The 22950-nt window shown below is 36.4% G+C and overlaps 1 protein-coding gene across 1 annotated transcript in view; it reads right to left on the bottom strand.

Annotated features, from left to right (window-relative positions):
- Positions 1-22950, bottom strand: part of tie1 (tyrosine kinase with immunoglobulin-like and EGF-like domains 1) — a 27274-nt gene continuing 4324 nt past the window's right edge. Inside the window, exons 2-24 of the mRNA XM_015391199.1 lie at positions 21781-22071; positions 21582-21692; positions 21303-21458; positions 18196-18327; positions 17738-17884; positions 17522-17650; positions 17086-17231; positions 15339-15483; positions 15102-15260; positions 14335-14475; positions 11526-11828; positions 10947-11237; positions 10286-10479; positions 10046-10192; positions 9891-9954; positions 9162-9272; positions 6607-6797; positions 5410-5523; positions 3873-3943; positions 2959-2999; positions 2054-2150; positions 1824-1923; positions 1-980 (exon numbers count right to left, since the gene is read on the bottom strand). Of these exons, the coding sequence (XP_015246685.1) occupies positions 909-980; positions 1824-1923; positions 2054-2150; positions 2959-2999; positions 3873-3943; positions 5410-5523; positions 6607-6797; positions 9162-9272; positions 9891-9954; positions 10046-10192; positions 10286-10479; positions 10947-11237; positions 11526-11828; positions 14335-14475; positions 15102-15260; positions 15339-15483; positions 17086-17231; positions 17522-17650; positions 17738-17884; positions 18196-18327; positions 21303-21458; positions 21582-21692; positions 21781-22071 (3353 nt within the window). The 3' untranslated portion in view covers positions 1-908. The remainder of the gene's footprint in view (positions 981-1823; positions 1924-2053; positions 2151-2958; positions 3000-3872; positions 3944-5409; positions 5524-6606; positions 6798-9161; positions 9273-9890; positions 9955-10045; positions 10193-10285; positions 10480-10946; positions 11238-11525; positions 11829-14334; positions 14476-15101; positions 15261-15338; positions 15484-17085; positions 17232-17521; positions 17651-17737; positions 17885-18195; positions 18328-21302; positions 21459-21581; positions 21693-21780; positions 22072-22950) is intronic.

Here is a 22950-nt window from a genome sequence, read left to right on the forward strand (position 1 = left end):
TTAATTTCAGAGTAATAGCTTGCAGCTGCAATTAAGTATAATTCAAAATGTTTTATACATAGTTACCAGGAATGCAAGTCAGCGTGGAGGATGCTTCACCGTATGAAGATTTTGAAACAGCTTTCTCGGTGGCTGAAAATGAATATTTCTACTATTTTTACTAAACTGAATACATTGCTTTAATACTTTTTAAAAAGTCTTACAAATATATAAAAATACAAATAATGGTACTTATTTCCACATGGCAGTGATATGCAGTAGATAGATAATTACAGTATAACATACCATGCTACTGCAAGTGCTACATTCATAATTCACACTCAAAAAAGCTGAGAAGTTCTGTTTGCAATCTAAGCCATCCTCTAATGTCCCTTCTTAACTTTGAACCCTATGCTCAACACTGTTTTTATTGAGTAACAATGATGAGGTACATTAAAAGGTACCTCTCAGGTTCAAAGGGTTTAAGAGATCTCCTCATCCACATGAGTTAAGAAAAAAAAAGAAATCCAGTAAAGACACCCCACAGACCCTTAGGTGTTTCGGCAAATCACATAGCTCCATGTTTGCAATGTAATCAGAGAAGAAAACAAAATCTATACAATCAGCTAGGGTGATTTTAACTGTGAACATTTGCATGTTTTTGAAGAGAAGGTTATTTCCTTCAGACAATTTGTAGCCGGTGCGTCTCTTCACTGAAGGTCAAGACATACTCCGCATCTCCTCATGCTGTTGATGCCTCAATAAAGTGTCCTGTCACAGTCCTACATCTATAGCTGGGAGGTTGCAGCAAAGCGTCCTGTCTTCCTGTGATGTTGCTGACTGGCGGGAAGGTGGCAGTAACGTGGCAGCCTGCCACTCGGCTTTCTCTTGGAGCTACGGCGAATGGGAGGGTCTGGGGGGGCTGGTAGTCAGGCTTCCTCTGCAGTGGCATCTATTCCAGCATAAGTGAAGTTCTCAAAGAGAGCCATGTTAACGTAGGCCTGGAAGACAGGTGATGCTTATAATATCAGGAATGTGATAATGTGGTAAAACAACAAGACAAAAAAGGAAAAACATTTCGACTGAATTTAGATGACTCTAGGGAAACAATTCTCCACTTCTGGCAAAAATATGGTGCCTTGAAAAAGTTCTTATACCCCTTGAACTTCTTTGAGTTTTGTTGAATTGAACCCATAAAATCCTGAGTATGTATCTAGCATGTATTGTATCAATGACACATTGATATCATCCTAGCAATGACTCAAGAGTAATATAAAAATCTTTGTCATTGTGAAATCACAATAAAATGTAACCAATGTTTTCAACTCTGTCCTAAGGAACCACAGTCCTGCATATTTTAGGTATATCCCTGCCTGAAGATACCCAAGTTAAATAAATGGGGGATTAAAAGGCCTTTGCAGCTCTAGGTGGCTGCTAATGAGGGAATGCAATCATTTGATACAGGTGTGCTGGAGCAAAGACACATCTACAACATGCAGGACAAAGTGTCCTGAGGACTGGGTTTGAAGATCACTGCTGTAGTGCATGTATGGGAAGTGGAATGAAAAGAAATTGTAGGTTTCTGAAAATGTATAAATTAAAACAACAACACTTTTATTTCCTGAGCTTCATTTTAAAATCTTTTCCATCTTACAACATTTTCTTATTTAGAATTTTCCTCTATGAAGGTCCACCATCTTCCCCTCAACTCTCAAAATCTGCCCTCTCATTGCATGGTGGTAGCATCCCCAGACCATGGTGCTGCCACTACCATGTGTCAACAAGACAAGTATTTTGGCATTATGTATACCATTTAAGGGAACTTTATGTGAACCAATGATTACCTTCCTGGCCTCCTGCATCCTGCTGAGTTGAACAGAGATTTGTGAGAAGGGGGGTCTCTCATAGGGCCGATCCCGCCAGCACTGCCTCATAAGTTCATAGCTTAACATAAAAAAAAACATTGATGGTATTATCTAAACTGTGCTTGAATAAACACATTAATACCCAATCATTTTAGTAAAACATAAAAACCAAGAAATATGCTAGCTGCTATTTACAGCAGAACACTTACACCTCATCATCACAGTTTTTGGGTTTCTCCATTCTGTAGCCCTGGGGGAGTTTTTCATATAATTCAGCGCATGTCATTCCACAGTATGGTGTACCACCTGATTCAGACACAGATTAGAAGCAGATATGTAATGCACATCCTTAGACAATCACACGACTAGCAACTTTTAAAGTATTTCTACAATCTATTCATTGGTATCTGCTTAAAGGAATAGTACACCCAAAACATGATTAGCCTTCATTTTCTACTCACCACCATGCCATCTGGAGATCTGGGAGGCTTCTTGCTGTCTGCTGACATTCAAATAATGGAGGTGCCCAGCGCCCGAGGCAGAAAGGTCCATAAAAGTCCACAAAAAACGTGTCAATATTCCTCCCTACTGCTCGTCCAATGTATTCCAAGTGTCCTGAATGCGATTTTAGGAAATCCTATACACTACTGTTTATGCTCTAAAAACATTCTAAATGACTTAGTTTCGAGTAAATTATGGACGCTACCCACTCAGGACACTTGGAATACATTGGACGAGCAGTATGGAGGAATATTGACACGTTCTTTGTGGACTTTTATGTACCTTTCTGCCTCGGGCACCATAGACCTCCATTATTTGAATGTCAGCAGACAGCAAGAAGCCTCCCAGATCTCCAGATGCATTTGAGATATCAAAAAAGTACTCCAGAGTGTTGTTCAGCATGGGGGTGAGTAGAAAATGAAGGCTAATCATGTTTTGGGTGTACTATTCCTTTAACGGCTAGCAGTGGAGGTTGTTACTCTTCCTGAACATTTGGGCCAGGCACTGACAATTCTGCAGGTTTGCAGTCTGTGCTTAAGAAAAAAGTAACGTAACATCTTATGATATTGTTTGGCAGAATTTTTTAAGCCAAGTAATACAGTTTTCATCTTACCCAGGCTTACAATTTCCCAAAGGAGAACTCCAAAAGACCACCTATGTGGAAGATGAAATATGACAGGTTAGTAAAGTAATCAAGTCTAGATGGGTGAGAAAGAATAGAAAATGTTTTGTTTTTTTGTCTATCTACATTGTCAAAACAACTGTGCTTTAGTGATCATATCTGGTGCCTTGCAAACAGAACACAGCGGTGCTTATCTATGAATTGAAAACTATACAAATGGAAAATGGCCATATTTAACACTAATGCAAGGTTTTACTAAGACAAATGCACCAACCAAAACTGCATAAATTAACATGTAAAAAAAAAAAAAGATTCTTTCAGGTAAGTAGTTGAAATTGTCTCTTGAAAATTAGTCTGTTTTTGCCATTCAGCTTGAACAACATAAAACCACAATTTTTTCTTGAATCTGATAAGAAAACTCTCTCACGAAAATAACCACCGGTTTTATATGTCACAAGCAGGTGTGGTAGATCACACAAGCAGACAAAGTGTTGTTTGTGCTCAGCCTGTACGTAGTTTAGCTTCATATGTACCTCTGCTGCACTTGCCTCCATCTTGCTCCTTTTTTCATTTTTTCCTAAGCCCCTTTCCCTAATACTGAAAACTGTTTTGGTCCACACAGGCATGTTTTTGTCTTCTTCCACATAATGATCTATGTTCTGCAGACCTGCTGCCCTCTGTTGTATAAATAGGCTCCCGTTGATGGAGAAAAAACATCTAAGTCTGTTTCCTTGGCTTCCTTGTTTACGCTTATCAGTTACGCTGTGCACTGTTATCAGTCTAACACTGACAGGGGGATGATTTGTTGTTTTCTGTGGCAAAAGACTGTGGTGTATATAAAAAAACTGCTTCTCTTGGGAGTGAAATTCTCTTTATGATTTTTTTTATTCAAATAAAAGACTTACACATCACTTTTGCTAGTATACACGCTGTAATTCAGGGACTCAATGGCCATCCAGCGTACAGGCAGTCTCCCCTATAATCAAACCAGCAGATTAATGGAAATGCTTTTGTCAACATTTACATTTTACAGAGCAAATAAAAAATTAACTCTAAAGAATCTTTTTAATCTTTTGAAACATTTTCTTTGTTAAAAAAGTGATTAAAATAATTTACCAAGCTATTTAGTAATAGACACTGTAACATAGTTTAACAACACTGCCCTCTATAGAGAAAATATTTATCATCTGAACTAATTTCTTTATTTGATGATCTCTCTTTAAGAAAAGGGACATAATAGTAAATTAAGAAATGTTCGTTATTTTGTTTTAAGTTCTTGGCCAAACATAAAAGTTTACTTTAAGAGTCCTCAGCCATTCATACTGTATATGCCCTAAGCCTTGAGACTTCACACCTCACAATATACATAAACATGTTTTGTTTTTCCTGGGTTTATTTTGTTGATATAACAGTAAAAAAAAAAAAAAAAAAAAAGGTCATTCTATCTTTTTGTGCCCATATTATGCTACTCTCCCCCTTCCACCTACTATTGGGTTATTTTTTTTCTTTGAAGTGATTTTTGATACTCTGGCTCTACAGTTAGGTAATGTTGTAATACGACTCAAATATAGAATTTCTACCAGAAATAGGCTGGATTTTTGTTAAATTTGCTTATTTAAAGGTCAGTACCTGTCCTTAAAGCTAGTCAACCAGCCTGTTCTGCCATTAATGTTGGACACTAGGACCAATGCCCATACTGATACTTACTTTGAACATTAGTGGAGGAAGATGTAGTTTTTTTCTGCTGAAGTGTAATTCAGACTTTGATTCAAAACCAGGAGACCTCAAAGCACTATAGGTCTCCTGGTCAGGCCATCTAAACATAAACATTCCCAAAATATGGAGACGCCTCACCTTTCCAAAATAGAGATAACCGAGGCAACAGCTCTGGCAAATTAAGGGAATACGTTTGTAGCTAAAGAATTTGATCATTTGATGATTATTAATCATTTGACATGTTTGCTTTTGTGTAAAAAAAAAAAAAAAAGCTAACAAGAAGCTAATGGTGACAAACTTTATTTCGTTCATTGCCAAATATGTTTGACTTGAGTTGAATGATTTTTGTTTTTAATAATATTTTTAATAAATTTGTGAATATATTTCATACATGTGCTGAGTTAACTGACCATGATTTGAGCTATTGTAATTGATATTTATTGGTGTAATCCCGTGTCGTTCAACTTCAGTGATCAAGGGTCAGTGTCCTGCATAATTTATATGTGTCCCTGCTGGAACTCACCAGAATTAAATGATTAAATTAAAATGCAGTGCCTGAACTATGTACTGGATTTTGGTGTGTTGAACTAGAAATATCTACAAAACATGCAGGACAGGTTCGATACGAGACATTGCTTGTCATTCCTTTACAAAAAGGCATGTTCCGTTTCGTCTTGTGAATGCATTTAACCAAAAACACCAAAAACAAAAGTAAATCCAACTCACCATTGTTTTTTTGACATAAACTTCCTCCCCTCTGGACAAACCAAAATCTGCTATCTTTGCCACTAGATTGTCACCTACAAGGACATTTCTTGCTGCCAAATCCCTGTGTATGAACTAGAACCAGGAAAGCAGAGAAAAGCAATGGCATTAGGGTATATTTTTAATTTAACATCCATCCATCCATCCATCCATCCATCCATCCATCCATCCATCCATCCATCCATCCATCCATCCATCATCCAAATGGTGGGGTACATCCTGGACGGGACGCCCGCCCAGAGACATACAACTATGCACACACAAACACACACATACTCGTTCTGCCGTTGTAGTGAGGACCATGTGTTGACTCACATTGCCTTTCATTGATTTTCAGTAATTTTCAACCCTTTCTATACCCTAACCCTAAAACTAACCCTAAACCTAACCATTACCAATGCATACCTCACCCTAAACCTAACCAATTGACACCTTAACCCTAAACCTAACCATTAGGAAAATAGCCTGTGAGGACCAGCAAAATGTCCACACTTTGCAACAACTGGTCCTCAATTTGATGGTGAAATTGGAAAAATGGTCCTCACTCTGTGGACTACGCAGGTACTCACACACACACACACACACACACACACACATACCCAAGGGCAATTTAGAGACATCAGTTAACCTAACAGTAATGTTTTTGGAATGTGATAGGAAGCCGGTGCACCTGTACAGGCAAACAAAATGGAGAAAGATCTTAGGCCAGGGATGATGCCCAGGAACTTGTTGTTGCAAGACAACAGTTTTACAAACTGCACCATGATGAAGCCCCACATAAACTTTTGTAAAATGTAGACATAATTTACAACAATACTTGTTTTTTGAGGCAATGAAATCCTAAATAGCATTAGTTAAGTGGTAGGGATGACCATCATATTTCATAATATATGGTTTTTGTTTGGCTCCTTCCTGCAGTTGGTTTTGATCAATCAGATCATGGGTGCTTATACAAGTAGACACAAAGTCTTTTTGCACAGATTATTGAAGTATTTCATGCAGAATATTGCTTAGACTGAAACCATATGTAGTATAATATTCAAAAGATTTCTAAATGACAACTCAAACTGGAATATGGTATTAAAAAGGCCGGAGCTCAATTAAAGATGTATCTTTCAATAACAAGTAAGTATATTATCAAATTTTCCTCAATCTCACCTGCTTATCACTGAGGTAATGCATGCCAGTGGCCACATCAACAGCAAACTGCAGAAGTTGCTGAGAGGTGAGGGTGGATGCGGTACCGTGCTCTTTTGCAAAAGCAGGATCGGTCTCCAACACGCGACTCTTTCTCAGAAAGTCAAGGAGGTTTCCGTAGGGAGCGTATTCTATGGCTATGTACAGGTAGCCTGAAAAAGAGACATACAGTTCTGGTTAAAAGTTCAGTTCAGGATTTTAATGATTTATTATCTTATAATAGTTGAAAAGGCAGGGGAAAAGAATTCAGCGACTGCATCTAATTAATCGTAGAGTTTTTTAGTTCATTCATTTTCAAGTTAAACTGGAATGTGCAGTTGCCTACACAATGCATCTGCAAATAAAAGTGAAAAAATTTAATCTCTGGCTACAGGGGTGGTGGTGGCAGTTCTGTTGTGGTACTGATGCACTGAACCATAGAACAAATATAAGATCTGTATTCAACACAGTATTACTATTTCACTACATTGTCCTATTTGTTTATCCTAAATTCCTGACTGAGGCCTTGGCTGACTTTTCCACATTTGCACAGAGAGCCAACCTACTACAGATGGTAAGGGACTTGGCCTTGAAAAATTAAAACTTGACTCAGGAGGTAGACCGGACCTTTTTATTAAATCCTCACTGAACTCAACCAGATGGCTAAATCTTTGTCAACAGATGACAGCTTTCAGCCTTTTCCACAGGCTATTAGGCATTTGTAGCTGTTGGAGAGGTTTCATGCTGATTTCACCAGGATCGACAAGCATGCCAACACAATTAGTGAGGACCGTATGGGGAAGGAAGGAATAACAGTTTGAGAGAGAGGTTGGGTAAATATCTCACACAGACTGTTCAGTAGTTTCAGCAGCAAATTACTTCTGAAAGATAACTTTAACCAATCATCTCTGTAATACAGAAAATAAAATAAAATAATGGAAGTGTCCATGTCACAATATATCTTTCTATTTCTCTCTTTTTTTTGTTTGTTTTTCCTGCCATTTATTAGTTAGTGGCATGGACACTTGAATTTGTCAGAGGTTTAAACTGCAAGGCTAAATTGGGTTAGTACTGCTCGCTTGAATGCACTTACTTCTAGATATCCTCTCTCAAATGTTATCTATCTTTTATCAAATGAAACTAATCCAGTTATTCCACCTAGAATGAAGTTAAGAGACACTGATACATCAAAGTAGGAATTGGCACCGCTTCAGCCCTGTTAAACAGATGCTAAACATGTTTGACTGTGAGGGGCATGGACAAATCAAACAAAGAAGGTTCAATTTAAACTTCTGAAGGTTGAGAAGTATTACTTTTCATTCACTCTGTTTTCCAGTTTCAAATAGTAAAGAAAAACTCAGGAAAAAATTAATTACAATTTACCTCAAAACATCTACATATTTACCTCAAAACATCTACATATTTACCTCAAAACATCTACATATTTATACATTTATTTTTAAAATAATTTTTTAAATGGAAAATTGTGGTATATACTCTTATACTTTCTTACTTCATAAAATCCACTTCCTCACAAATGTAATGCCCTCCCTCAAACCTATTCACATTATATCACATTACAAAATCCCTCAGTGTATTAATGCCTCTCCATGCATTTTTTTTCAAGGTATGATGCTGCCAGTGTTAAGTTTCAGTGAGGGGGTGATGGGAGCAGAATGATGGGTAAAGTTACATTTGCTTTACACGGCACTTTGTTATGTGAACCCATACTATGGGCTTTCTGCTTCTTCCATAAATGCTCTACATACTTACTTACATGGCAGGGTACCTTTCCAGCAACTGGACTCTTTTCATTGTAGTTTGAACATACTAGGATTAAAGCTTGCTTAACTGCATAATAGCCAAAGACTTTTCAAACTTCTTCTGTGTGTTTATATTACACGCAATTAGATTCTATTATATTGGCAAGTCATGAAGGTGTTTAGGTGCTCTGGATTTTTCCTAAAGGGCTGCACAATAGAACAATTGCTGGCGCTATTGCTCTGCAGCACTAAGGTCTTGGGTGTGCACCCCATCCTGGGGTCTTTTTCATGGAATGTCTGTTCAGCTACTCTGGCTTACTCCTTAAGTCCAAGACCATAAATAAAATGACAAGCAGGTATATGTAGACCATAATGGATAACTGATTTTATTTAGGCACCTCAGAATGAACAGGGTTGAATAATTTGCATTCCATTTTTGATAGGATCCACAAAATAACTTAAAACTTTGTACTCTAATTTATCCTTAGGTATGTTGTCCTAACCTGACAAAATGTAAAAGAAAAAAATCATATAAAAGCCTAAGAGACATGAAGACGTGTTGTAGTGTTTACTGTAGAAACCACATTAGATTTACTGGATACTGTTGATTTGTGTTTTATAAAAGATGTTGATCCAAGATGAAATACAAAATTTATGAGGCCAGCCAACAAGTCTATGTGACAAAAAAAGGTTTCTCAGTCATGACAGCATCACAGGTGATCAGCTCCAAATCGGTTTAAGACCAAAACACACCAGTAGATGTCGCTCACTCACCTCTGTTCTCACAGGCTCCTATCAGGTTGATGATGTTGGGATGCTGGCCCAGTTTGCACAAGACTTCAAGCTCACCAGCAAAGTCTCTGTGATCATTCTCTGAGGCAAACTCTGCAGGCAGAAAAGCATGCCCCACATTGTTACAAAATATGCAAGCAAAGCAGATATTCCAGGATAAATTTCACCTACATTTTATTCACTCTCACCATGTGTAAAAGTGAGCTTGTGCATGCTACGTAAAACACAGTCAACAAGACTGAGTCATCCCTTATTTAACTATGTATACCCTAAAAACTGTCTTTTGAATATATTACAAGCTTATCTCTGGATCTTTGCAATGATTCAAAACCCTGTCTAAACATGTTTGGATAAATATGTGTTTAACTTCTTAATTATAAACCATCAATGATTTAGCCATTGAAAAAAAAGACTAAATCATTGGTTGCTGCTCTGTTATTTCTATAATTCATTTAAAACTAAGCAAAAAAAAACAAAACTATTTTAATCCATTCCAATCTCTATACATTTCCTTTAGATAGTTGTTTTTGTTGTGTCATCATTAGTGAAAACAAAACTGAAATGTTTTTAAAAGCAGCTTGACTCAAAATGAAAACCTGATTTTTGGAAAGATTTGTGGACTCCTTATCAAGAATACTAAACCAATCTGCCTCAGTGATACAATAGTATAAAGAAAATTTGAGTTGATTTAAAAATTTGGAGAGTACTTACCTTTTAGCATCTTGATAGCTGCACTCATTTTGTTGCCATCTTTTTTGATCATGGCTTTAATGACCTGTTATGAAACTGTGCTTTAATATCATGCTAAAATTATTGGCCACCATAGGAGAATTATTCAACATTAATTGAATAAAAATTGTCCAAACCTGGCCAAAGTTCCCCTCTCCAATGACATCTTCAAATTTTATGTTCTCCCATTCGAGGATAGGATAGGTGAGGGGTTCAGGTGTGGGTTTGGGCCTTCTTGTGAGGGTTAGGGTTCCTGAGTTAAATTGCAGAATAGTTTCTTCACCCTGGTCATAAAAGGTTTGAAAGTATATAAATAAATATAACTGTGCAAGATTCTGATTCTATAAGTCCCAAGGTCCAAACTGGTGCACCCTTACCGATCCAGATTGATAGGTAAATGTGCGCCGACGGTTAAGCAGCGTTCTCCTGATATAGAAAAGAGCCAACAGGGCGAGGAGAATAGTCACACAGGTAACAGTGACTGAGCCCACCACTGCCACCAAGAGCTGGTTACCGTCACCTGATGGCTTCCCGGCAACACCTTGGGTGGTTGGCGCCAACATTTTTAAGTCTATTTTTATCGAAGGGAGAGAAAGAAAAAAGGAAATGGGAGAGGCAGGCATTATTTCTATTTATAAGTGATAGATGTGGTTTTAGCATAGCCATCTTAACTATTTTAGTAAATCCTATTCCAAATGTACATTTTTGCCAAGTATGACATAAAGGTTTTCCACAATACGCTGCTTCTAAATAAGAAGAAAGAAAGAGATATATCTTGAAAGGGTAATTTTTAATTCATAATTGTGTTTGTAGCCTTTCTTGAAAAGGATAACCAAGGACATTAGGATTCTCTCTTTTCAGTCCCCTAAATTTGCCATATTTTGGTGGCTTTAGTGTTTACGTAACGTTGACGTAACGTTAACGTCCATAAAAATTCTTACATAACTTTCAAACACAGCATGAATTTGTCTCACATTAATGCATTAGTGCATTAATACACTACAAACATTACTTTAAAACATTTAAATTTATTCTCACCATCCCCTTGTGTCCTCTCCTCAACAACTGCACTCCATTCTCCTGGAACACTTGAGCAAGCTCTTACTTTGAACTGGTAGAGGGTGCTGCTGTTGAGTGCAATTACATCTTTTGAGGTCTTGTTTAAGTCATCGATGTCCAGCCAGTAATGGGGGCTTCCCTGACCAACTGGTTGGTACTCTATAACATATTTAATTATGCCCCCATTTGGGTTCTCAGGGGGCTGCCATCTCACCTGGATGGCTGATGTGGAAAGAGACTGGGCTTGCACGTTGCGGGGGGGTGAAGGCCCTGCAAAACAGACACACTGGTAGTTATGGAACATTATTAGAAGACTTTAGAAAACAACTGTTGCAAAGCAGGCATTAAACACAACGAGTATGTCATTTTTTAATATTTATGTTAAGTTTGGGTTTTAAATTTTTTGGTGGATCTAGCTTCCTTTAGTGTTGTCCTTGTTATTCATAACACAAAAACAATGTTTTGGAGCATCTCAGAATATCAGCATGCTGAATTTATTTATTTTACCTCAACCTGCAAAAAATGGAAAGATAAAAGAAGCCAAAGGTTTCCATTTACCCTGGCTGTTGATGCGGAAGAGGAAAGGTTTGGAGGCTGGCCCATGGCTGCCACAGTTCATGAGGCGCACCACCACACTGTAGTCCCGATGGTACGTCAGGTTGTGGAACTCAGTAGAGAACACATTGAGTGGAGTTTTCTTTTCCAAAACCTTCTCATTGTATGGTGGGGGTCCAAAGAGCTGCACTAAGAATTCAGTTGCCATGCCAAGAGTGTGGTCAATGCTTGTGGGCAGTCGCCACCAAACTTTAGCAATATGGCCATCTACTGTCCTATTTTCAATCTCGGGCTGAACTGTGGGCTCTGCAGCAAATAAGAACAGAAAGGAAGGGTTGAAAGGACCAATTATTTATGTTTCATTTTTTCAGTATTTCTTAATTTTCATAATAAGCTGCCTTAAACTGGGACAGCAAAGCTTAATGCTTTTAGCTTGAAAATAAAAATTTTGACACTGCTGCAGTCATTTAACTCCTATTTAAAACATAAACATCATTACATGGCCTCATAAAACCAATTCACATATAGAAAAGTCATATTGAATGTTTTATTAAAAACCTGTTATTCTGTGCCAATTGTCTTCTTGTTTTGGGAGTTCAGGAAAGGCTCTAAGCATCATTATGCTGTGTATCATTTCACATTTTTTTGTGTTGTTTATAGAATTTATTTGACTTGCGTTTAGGCTTGTTCCTGTTTCCCTAATCCATTTGTTTAACTAGTGTTTTTGTTCAGTGATTTACTCCAGTCAGACTTTCTTGATTGTTTTGGCCACTCTCAATTTTTGTTCGAGTTTGAGTCTATATAGGGCTATGTATACACCCACAGCAGTGTGTCGCAGTTAGCTTATGATGCATATATTTTGGATATATGCCCAATTTTGAAGGGCGGTCTCTGCTATGTTATTCCATGCCATAAAGCAAGAGCTAACTATGAACTAGCTAGGATTGTGTGTGTTCATGTGTCAGTTTGACAAGCTTGTTCGCCTTCTACAACCACTCATTCAAAGCCGGACGGCACAGAGTTCACCTGTAAGTGTTCCCAAAAGACTGGCCGTGGCGCTGCATGCTTTGACTTTTGGGTTGGGGGGGCGTATATGCGTTAACTGTACCACACACACAGATGACCTGGTTTCTGAGCATAAACCAGCCTTAAGGCTCTTGAGGAATAAAAATGATCTTGCTGCTGCCTATGACGGTTATTTTGAGCTTTAAGCATTTCAACAACAACCAAGCTCCGACTGTTTGTGTACTTTGGTACTGTTTCATGCAGACCCGGAATCAAAGTCGTAGTTTAACACACCTCTCTGAGTGTAATTTTATCAAAATTAAAATGACTCAAATTTAGAAATTAAATCAAACAATTAAACATGGTTTATTTAACATACGATGTTTCTTTTCAAAAAGTTTGTACAAATTGATTTATGCTTTCTTATAGAAACCTGGCTGCAGCAAAAGGAATATGTCAGCATAAACAAGGCAACTTCCCTCTCCAGCCATGCTACTGCGCCATCACCTCCTTTGATTAGAGACCATAGAGTTGGGCCTGTTTCTTTTTTGCTTTTCTTAGTGTTAGTGCTGTTTCCTTCCAAGACATAGCTACGGGCTCAACTTTTACTATGACTTATTCTATGTCCTCTCATTTATACCTTTGATATTGAAGAAAAAGCTCAATGCTTGTCTGCTTAACATTTTGGATAGAGTCACATGTGTCACTTTGAAGTTGCTTGAGATGGCATTTCTTGTGAACTGGCTCTATAAATAAGCTGAATTGAATTGAAATTCATATGGCCCACAATTTGTCCTCCAAAGCTAACTCTCTGATCTCTGAGGCCCTAAGTATGTATTATTTTTGTCACTCTGTGGTTCTAGAGTTACCAGGCCAGGATAGCCACTACTATTTGTCCCAAACCCTTAATATGGCCCTCAAGTGCTTCATAGTTAGACAGTGTAGCTCCCCCACCTGAATTTCATGCACAGTTGGACCGGCCTCAAGACACCAATCTAAATCTTTGCTTCATTTTCAACGCTCTATGAGAGGAAGGTCAAACTTCTAGTTTTTTTTTTTTTTTGCTTTCTTCTTAAATGCCTTGCTTTCACACAGCTTTATTTGTTAATTTTCCAATTATCTTGAAAATGACTGTAGTTTCCTGGGTTTAGGTTTAATACTTTTTTGTTTTATTGATGTTCTCTCCTATGTCCTCTCATATGTATGATAACACATATTTCAAGTTAAATACCCATTTCAAGTGAAATCTAACAATGCCTATTTGTTCAGTTGGTATCAATTTAACTCATAAATCAATTGTATAAGCAAAATATTCAGTTAAATCCCTGTTTGTAAAGCACAAAGCCTATTATACTATTAGCCAAAATATGCTGATTATTTAATAATTAAAAAAATAAATTACATATTGCAAGTACCACCTTTTATTTTCAGGTCTTAAATTACATAATTTTGTTAATTTTGGTATAACTTAATCTAAAAGTGGTGCTAATATTTTACTGAATCAACCTATTTGGTTTTACTACACCATTGTCCTTGGAAATTTACCTTACTAGTCATTCGAAGATATTGAATATTATTTAAAATATAACTTTTTTCCTAAAATCCAGATATATCAGATCAAAATAGTTTAATTGAAATGTATAGTGGAAAACTGTTGAACAAAACCGACACTTCTTTCTTTTTCAAGCATACATGTACTGTACTAAAATAGCCATTCTGTTACAATCATGGTAAACAGGTTAACATTTTTTTTTTCGACATGTGAAGGCATTTTCTTTAATCCAGTACAGTTATAAAATAGTCTCACCAGGACAATCTGTCTGCATGACACTCTCCGGTCCCGGGGCTCCCTCTCCTCCCTCCCCAGGACGACTTAGCTGAACACGTACGCGATATTGAGTTGAAGGCTCAAGGTTCATCAGAGTGATGGGCTCTTTGTCACTATAAACTGCAAGAAAATGAAGAGTCATGTTAGTTTTTGCTGCAACACTTATTTTCAGAGGTGTGCAGCCTTCGTTCTTTGGGTTGTTTTGCCTCTTGAAGATGTTCTGATAAACCTGAATGATTGACTTTCTTTTCAGCCGGCGCTTAAATCTGTGGAAGCTCCCTTATAAATAGTTTCAATTTGGAGAGGCAGGGACACATTTGAAATACCCAGATGAGGACCCTCAAAGAGAAGTGTTGTCCACTCTTGGATGATTTGGATATTAATCCTAAGATTTTAATCAGCAAATAACCTAAACATTGGGTCTTTTCCTGGACATCTGTGTCTGCTTTCTTTAGTTTTCTCACACAGCAACAGTTTTGTGAATAATTTTTGTGTTTGTTTGTTACTACTTATGGTGTAAAATCTTACTAACTATTTAATTTCCTTTTATGACATTTAAAGCAACATTTTGTTGCTTTAAACATTCTCTCTATCTTTACCAAAAATTTAAAGTCTTCTGTATTCAGTGTTTTACAACTGCTGTGCTTTGTTTTCCTCTTTTTTGCCATACAGAAAACCAAAATGAAGAAAATCCATCTCCAAAAGAAGCAATGGTAATGATTATTTTCTTTTTTTTCTCATCTTACCTATTATTGAAGACCAAAAGTTTCCGTTTTCCACGGGCTTATATAGGAGTTTGGTTGATATTATGGGGCCATCACCTTTGTGTGACTCTGCTGGCATCACCAGTAACTGCTTACTCCTCTTTTGAAGTAGTTTTGGAGCTGTAGTTGGCACTGGGGGCACTTAAAAAAACATGAGACGATTAACCCATAGATCGGACAACAAAAGCGACTGTAAACATTACCATCCCCCACTCAGACCTTTAATGGTGACATTGAATTTGCGGGAGTCCTGGCCTCCATTGGTGGAGACCCTGCACTCCCACAATCCCCCTTGTTGAGCGCTCAGTCTTGGAATTTCAAACAAGGCGGTGCTCCTATTCGACTCCTGGATTGTCTGAGAGGCCTACATGTAAAAGATGGAAAATAGTTGAACAAAGCAGGATGAAAGCCACATGTTCATTTCCCCAGCCCAGTTCTGTTCCTGCTTCATTTTTCCTCAAGAATTTCCTCACAAAGAAAAAAAAAAAGTTTCTTTCCTGTCAGACATGCTGGCACAACTTTTCATCAGATTGTTTCTGTTATTAAGGAAACAGAGCAGTAACAATAACAAAGGAACTGAACATACAGTATCAAATCAAGGCAATGACTGGTGACTACTGCAATGTAGAGTGATACAGCCTTATCTGGTTGGACCATTGTTGTGTTTATTTCCTCAAATGTTACTCAGCATTGGAGACATCAGTTCAGATGTAAAGAAAAATTATTTTCTTATTTCAATTTTTAAGGTTTGGACGCTGTCTTTACTGTATTTGTTCATGCATTGTTTATGTTTATGCATTTAGCAGACGCTTTTAACCAAAGCGACTTACAAAGTTGACCTAATGTTACAGTTATCTTCAATATGACGATAAGTTCTCTAGAGGAAATTCCCCAGTCAGAATCAGTGGTGACAGCAAAGAGATAGAGGGAAGTGCAGAAAGAGTAGTAGAGAGGTACAGAGCTATGGGTAAGAGTTACGACAGGAGGAGCTCTTTGAAGAGGTGGGTCTTTAGGAGTTTCCTGAAGATAGACAGGAATGCTGGTATTCTTGTAGCACTTGGTAGGTCATTTCACCATCTTGGAACAAATCATGAAAACTGTCTGGATTGTCTTAAGCGTGGTGTACGCATTGCTAGATGACAATCCATTACTGTTTATCACTGTTGGTTTTTAAGCCTTTTTTCTGAACATCTTTTTACTTCCAGTCCTTCCATTAAGATTATTTCACATAAATTTTTCAAACTTTTAAATGCAATATCTAACACACAGTGGTAGTTTGTACGGAATGTGAAATGAATACATTTTTTTCCAAAACACATTTTGCAGCAGGACTATTTAAACTTCATAGGAATGTGACAGCTTTTTGACAATCAGGAACCAAACCAAAGACACAATCAGTTGTTGGGGGTCCATATTGGTTTAAAGGTAAGATGTGTTATAAAACAAACTAACAACAAAAAGACAAAAAAAAAAAAAAACGGCTAATTAATTGAAGGTCTCAACAAGATTTTTGAGTTGAAAGGGCCCCAGTCACGTAAAAACAAACAAGGTCCTGAGTAGGAGAGCGTTACCGTGCCTCACCCATAAAGCACCTAACTTGTTCTCACTGCTTCTACCAAGTAAACAAGCACCCACTCTTTCCAATGGTGCACTTAGAGGCACGGTGTAACGATTTACGCTCAAGGTTGAGATGATGTGGGTCCTTTCACAGCTGATTTATGTAGTGACAGTACCATGGTTTTAGCCAGTGAGTTTGTTGAGCCTTCCTACAGAGGAGCCTAATTTTTTAGACTTAGCATGATAATATGCTGCAATGGCTTTGAGAGGACATCATAGAATAGGCAGTACCCATACAAAGCATACATTTTATATTTTTATTTTTATATTTCATACATCCTTATCTCTTCCAGCTTTAAATTTGCTAGGCCTTCAGTATGTTATCTTTGCTTCTTTCTGGTCTACCTACCTTGAGAACAGTGTTGTCCAACTTTCGCAGCTCAAAGTTGTTGTGACTGGGTAAAGGGTTTCCGGTAGCTGAGCATTTGACCTTGGGACTGGAATTCAGATTACACTCTAGGTTACAATCCAAGTCCAAAATCTGAGGAGCCCTTTCTACAACAGATAGGAAGCAGCAAAAAGAAAAAAATAATATTAGGATAAAGAATTTATACCTAAAATGAAAACCAGCAGGTTAAAATCGAATGTTTAGCAACACAAAAATATTAATTAGCAGCTTAAAAATAGCTGTTTTTTATGGATTCAACTTAAATATATATATTCTTTTAATATTTAAAAAAATATATCTAAAACTTAATTTTTTATATGTTTTAGATTATTACAACGCAACATATGTTTTTTTTTTTTTTTACATAAAGGTTTAATGTATTAATTATGATCCCCACCCGACTTTTCACAGTTTTGTCCTCTCCATCCTGTTGGACACTGACATCCAATAAAACGGTTGCAAAATCCTCCATTCTGGCATCTGCAGCTCAACCGACAGTCTGGCCCATATGTGTCATTAAAACAAGCTAAAAAAAAGAACACATAAACAACACTTAAAATGCATATATATGAATTATGATCTAAAATTCGAAGTGGAGTGAAGTTAAGTCAACCTTCTTCACAGTGCTTCCCAGACCAGCCGCTGGCACATGAACAGCCGTAAGGGTCTGGGAGGCAAAAGCGAATCCCTTTGCAGCTTCTATTCGGGTCAGTTCTGCAGGACTCTTGGCAGTTTCTCCCAAACATTCCTTCCCTGCAGGCTGCTCACCATCAGTGGAGGTAAATTCACAAGAGCATTTATTTCTAAATCTGTGCTGCATCATCTCTTTAATATCTTACAAAACACAAAGACTGTAATCAATCTAGATATGTGGCTGGAAAAAAAAGCTGCTTTTTGCTTATTTATTCTTCTGAACATATTTGTCAGTTGCATTACAGTAAAAACAGCAATCAAAAACTTTACAGATTATAAGATATTTATAAAAAACAGCTGTTTAGCTGTTTAGAAGAAATTAAAGCCAGTTTCATTAACTGTATGTTCTTTATCTAAACAACTAAGCATAGTACAGACCTGTTTCACAGCGTGTCCCCATAAAACCAGGAGGGCAGACACAGTCCCCATAAAAATCATGACAAACTCCACCATTAAGACAGTCTGGGCAGTCTCTGTTACAGCGAGGACCCCACTTGTTTCTTGGACATTCTGCAGTAAAGATAAAAAAAAAAACTAAGAAAATCTTTCATATAAGACTTTTTTTGTGACTTCATATCTTTTTGATATGGATAAAATGTAATCACATTGAAATACATGTAGACTTTTGAAAATAACTGACTTTAGGCAGGTGATAAAAAACTTTTCATTGAACTCACATTTTATTGATAAAAAACAAAAGATGTGTCTGTGTTTTTGATTTTTTTTCATTGTGTTTCATCAAAAACACAGACATGTGTCTGTGTTTTTGATTTTTTTCATTCTAATCCTGGATGCTGTTTCTTTGTCAACTGTAGTGTATGTCTTAGTGTTACTACATGGCATCAGTAACTGATTAGGTGTATTAATTACATAAATTATTGAATGAATGAATAAACAGCTTTATTCCAGAAAAAAAAAAGAACTGTAAAAAAAAATACAAATTTATCAAGTAAATATTTTATTGAGATATATAATTGTTATATATATATGTAATTTAGTGCTTCTGTCCAAAAAGGGGTATGAAGAAGGTAAACGTATGTAATCATACCCCTTCATCTTCCTATATTCCGTAACAACAGAAATATTTCCATTTCTTAAGTAACTTAGGAGTCCATACTGCTCCAAAAATCAATCAGAGAAGCAACTAAATGTATGTAAATATAAAAGATTTGCACCTTCAAAGGTACGTACACACATCTTCATTCATCTTCATTGCGAAAAATATGTATGCACCCACATACAGAGACTAAGAGAACTACCTGATGTTCAACACCGTTCTTCAATCTTAGATATTTTTAAGAAAACCTGTTTGAGCTTGTTTCTAAACAGTCTCATGCTTAGACATTGCTTTAATTCAATACTGGATTTGTTCCATAATTATACTGTATTCACTGAGATGCATATTCTTACCATATTTGTCTGAGCACAATTTATTTTTTGTATGATGCAAGCTGGCTGTTTATATCTAGGTTTATTTATTTGTTGTGTGGTTTTAAACCATGCAGGAGACTTTATAAAAGTGGGAAGCATTGTCATTAGTGACCCCTAAGAACTTTATTTAATTTTCTTGGTTCATCTATACTCCATCTATTTTAACATTTATATTTCCTCTCGAATTTCCAACTAGCATTAACTTGTTTTTGTTTTTTTTTCTTCTTAGATTTAAGGACAATTTGTTTTGTTTTTTTTAACCATTTTTCTTTTATCTTATTCATCTCTGGTTTGATATCATCCAGGATCATCCAGGAGTTGCCATAAGCTCTGGACTGTATAGAAAATATGTGTAATCTGCCAACAAAATAATCTGAATATCTTTAAATATGTAATTTATGTGGAGATAAACAGTATTGGTCCCAATACTGACCCCTGAGAAACACCAACAGCAGCGTCCCAGCATGATGACTTACAAAACTGGTGAAGATTCTCAGTCATCTGGGTCATACTCATTTGTGGTGGATTGTTTTTTTTTAAACTTTTTTGGGATGACTGATTATCTGCCATTTTTACATATTGTTGCCTGCTGCTGAAATTTATCTTTATCCACTCCCTAACCGCCCCCAATACACCATAGTGATAATTTCCTTATTAATATAATGTGATCAATTGTGTCAAATGTTTATTTTGATCAACAAACAGACCTACTATTACAACAAATACCTGTGTTGGATATTTTTAATGATTTTCAGAAAGTAGCTTGTGTTTATAGATAGTGTAGCTTTAATTACTTTTTTTCCAAAATCTTGCAAAAATGTAGAAGTACCGAAATAGTCTGACAGTTTGTGAATTTGTGTATATTTATAGTTTTGTTAAACATACAAATTTTACTGTTTTAATTTTTTCTGAATTTTACGGTTTTGGAAAGCTATGTTAGAGAAAAGGATCAGTGCTTTTAGAATAGCATCAACAATTATTTTGACTATCATATAAATGTAATTTAAGTCTGTGTACTTTTTATTTCTACATCTTTTAATGAAAGCTTTGATTATTTCCTTCTAAACTGGTGCAGGAAACAATAAGTTGCGCTGCTTTTTATGAATACCTTATTGCCACACTCTGTTGTTCCAGTATCAAGAATCTTTTTCTGCTCTTTTGGGCCAACAAATTTCAAAATACTTGTTGAATTTCTCACCCACTAGGTTTTTTTTTTTTTTTTTTTTTTTTTTCAGCTTTTGAATTTTGTTATTGCCATTACACTGTCTCAAGTACAGAGCAATGAAATTAACGCTCTGCATTTAACCCACCCCCTTGGAGAGCAGTGGGCTGCCATTGTGCAGTGCCCGGGGAGCAGTGTGAGGTTAAGGGTCTTGCTCAGAGACCCAGAGCAGCAGTCAGCAGGAGTGGGGCATGTCTGGATTCCAAGCACATTGTCCTAACCACTAGGCTGCCACTCTCCACTACAAACACATTATGAACATTTATATTGTTGCTTATAAAATATAGTATATTAATTTATTTGAGTTATTTCGTGATAGCATTAGTTAAAATATTCCATAAAAGTTAAATATTCACATTTTTATTATGTAATAATTTACTATTATATTCATGTTTAGATCATTTGTATTTTTGATTAATTTATTCCTGTATATCTTGTATATATGAATAAATTTAACTATGTGTATCAATTATTTTACTAAGTTGCTACTGCCAAGTACTTAGTCCACTATTGTACAGTATATAATACACAGACATAAGCTAAGAGCAAAAAAAAAAATGAAGAATGAACATCATCAGAGGACACTACTTTCTATTGGCAACATAAATAGAAGATGTTGCCATTAAATTTGACTTTCTGGTGGTTGTGTGAAGAAAAGTGTGTAAAAGTACATGGGTAAAAATTATTTTTTAAGTCTCACTGTCAATAGCATTCATACAGACCACTGATTGTCTTATCACACATACATAAGAGCAACCTTACGTTTTCACCCAATCATGCTATTTGAAGAAACTGGTGTTATTTAGTGTGAAGATGCAAAGATTTAACAAACCTCTGATGATAAGTCTCATCCAGGCTCCTTTAAGGGGTGTGTCCCCAACATAGCTGGCACTGTAGATGCCTTGATTGGCCAAAGTTGTATTCACCAAGGTAAGCGTAGCAGTTTGGTCATTCACTTCAGACCAGTGAGTAGTAGAGTAAAAGTTTCCTTTGTAAAACATTAAGAAAAAAATATGATGCACTGTAGACTGAAGACTCGGTTTTAATTTTCTGGAAGAATTTTGTCATGCGGTTTTAATTTTCCTCCCGCAGTTTTTGCGTGCTTCCTTACCATTATATTTCCAGGTTACATCCCTCCTTTCAGTTTCCAGCATCATCATATTAATGTTTGCTGTCTCCCCCCTGTTAACAGTCACGGTAAGGTGTTCTGGAATAAAATTAGCTAAAAAAAAATACATTAAAGACAAGTTATTTTTAGCATGGTGAATAAACACATACATCAAATCCTGAATTCCTAAAACTGAAAATACCATTAATAACGTTGTTTATCATTGTTAGCCTAAGTCGTGGGTTCTCCTGAGTGGTTTCACAATAGAAGATTCCAATATTGTCAAAATGGTCAAAATCCTTTGCCACAACAACCCTGTGAGATTCTTTGTGCACTTTAAAAGTTGTATGTCCTGATGAGAAAATCCTCTTATCTCTCTTGATTGTCAGGTTGACCTCAGTGGGGCTGTGTTCTCCGTTGATGCAGGAGATGGTAAAGTGACTGGGACTGGTGACCTTTGCTGTTGAGGTCATCGTCAGGTCCATCACTGCACCTGCATTACAGGAGAACATAGTACGATTTTTAGTTGTCACTGGTCAAATATTTATTTACAAATTGAGAACATAAATACACACTTGTATTGAAATACATAGTTTATCAGATAGATAAGTCCAGAAAAAAGTAAACATACCCTGTATAAGCTGTAGAGGTGCAACAAAAACTTAGTTAACATAATTAGTACTTTATATATACAGGGGCAAATCACATCATTTACAAATAAAAATCACAAAACTGTGAGGTCTTACTTTACTTATAACTGGGAAAACCGACATGTGAAGGAAAGTGCAGTTGCTCAATAGTAACTTACTATATATTAAGTCTTTTTTAAATTATTTTTGTTATGAAGAAATACATGAGCTGTTTTTATAGGGCGCTCTTTGATCTGAAACTCTTAAAAGAAATAGTTGAGAGAAGACCCTTTACAAAATTTTAAGTTCGAACCATGACTGAAAACAGCAAAATGGAAATATGTGCGGTCGGCTACTGAGGGATGCAATTAGCAACTATTTTCCAAACTAAATAATCTGTGTACTATTTGTTTAATCAAATAATTGGATAATTTAGACTAAAACTTTTTTTTACAGAATGTGAACAGGGTGAAGCTAAATCTATGCTGAGAAGTTCTGAATAGAGCACATTTACATACAATTATATGCAACAAATGTATTTTTTGTAGAGTTAAGTACTGGTCTGAGTTTTATTTATACTTATACATACTATTTATAGATCATTCCACCTCAAACTCCTAGATCTTGTAGAATTTGAAACATCTCATTTTATGTATAAAGCTAGAAATAAACGACTACCAGAAAATATTGAAAACCTGTATGACTTTGTTTCAAGTAAATTCTGGATGCTACCCACTCAGGAC

The sequence above is a fragment of the Cyprinodon variegatus genome, unplaced genomic scaffold, assembly GCF_000732505.1.
Source record: "Cyprinodon variegatus isolate N-32 unplaced genomic scaffold, C_variegatus-1.0 Scaffold528, whole genome shotgun sequence".
Taxonomy (NCBI): domain Eukaryota; kingdom Metazoa; phylum Chordata; class Actinopteri; order Cyprinodontiformes; family Cyprinodontidae; genus Cyprinodon; species Cyprinodon variegatus.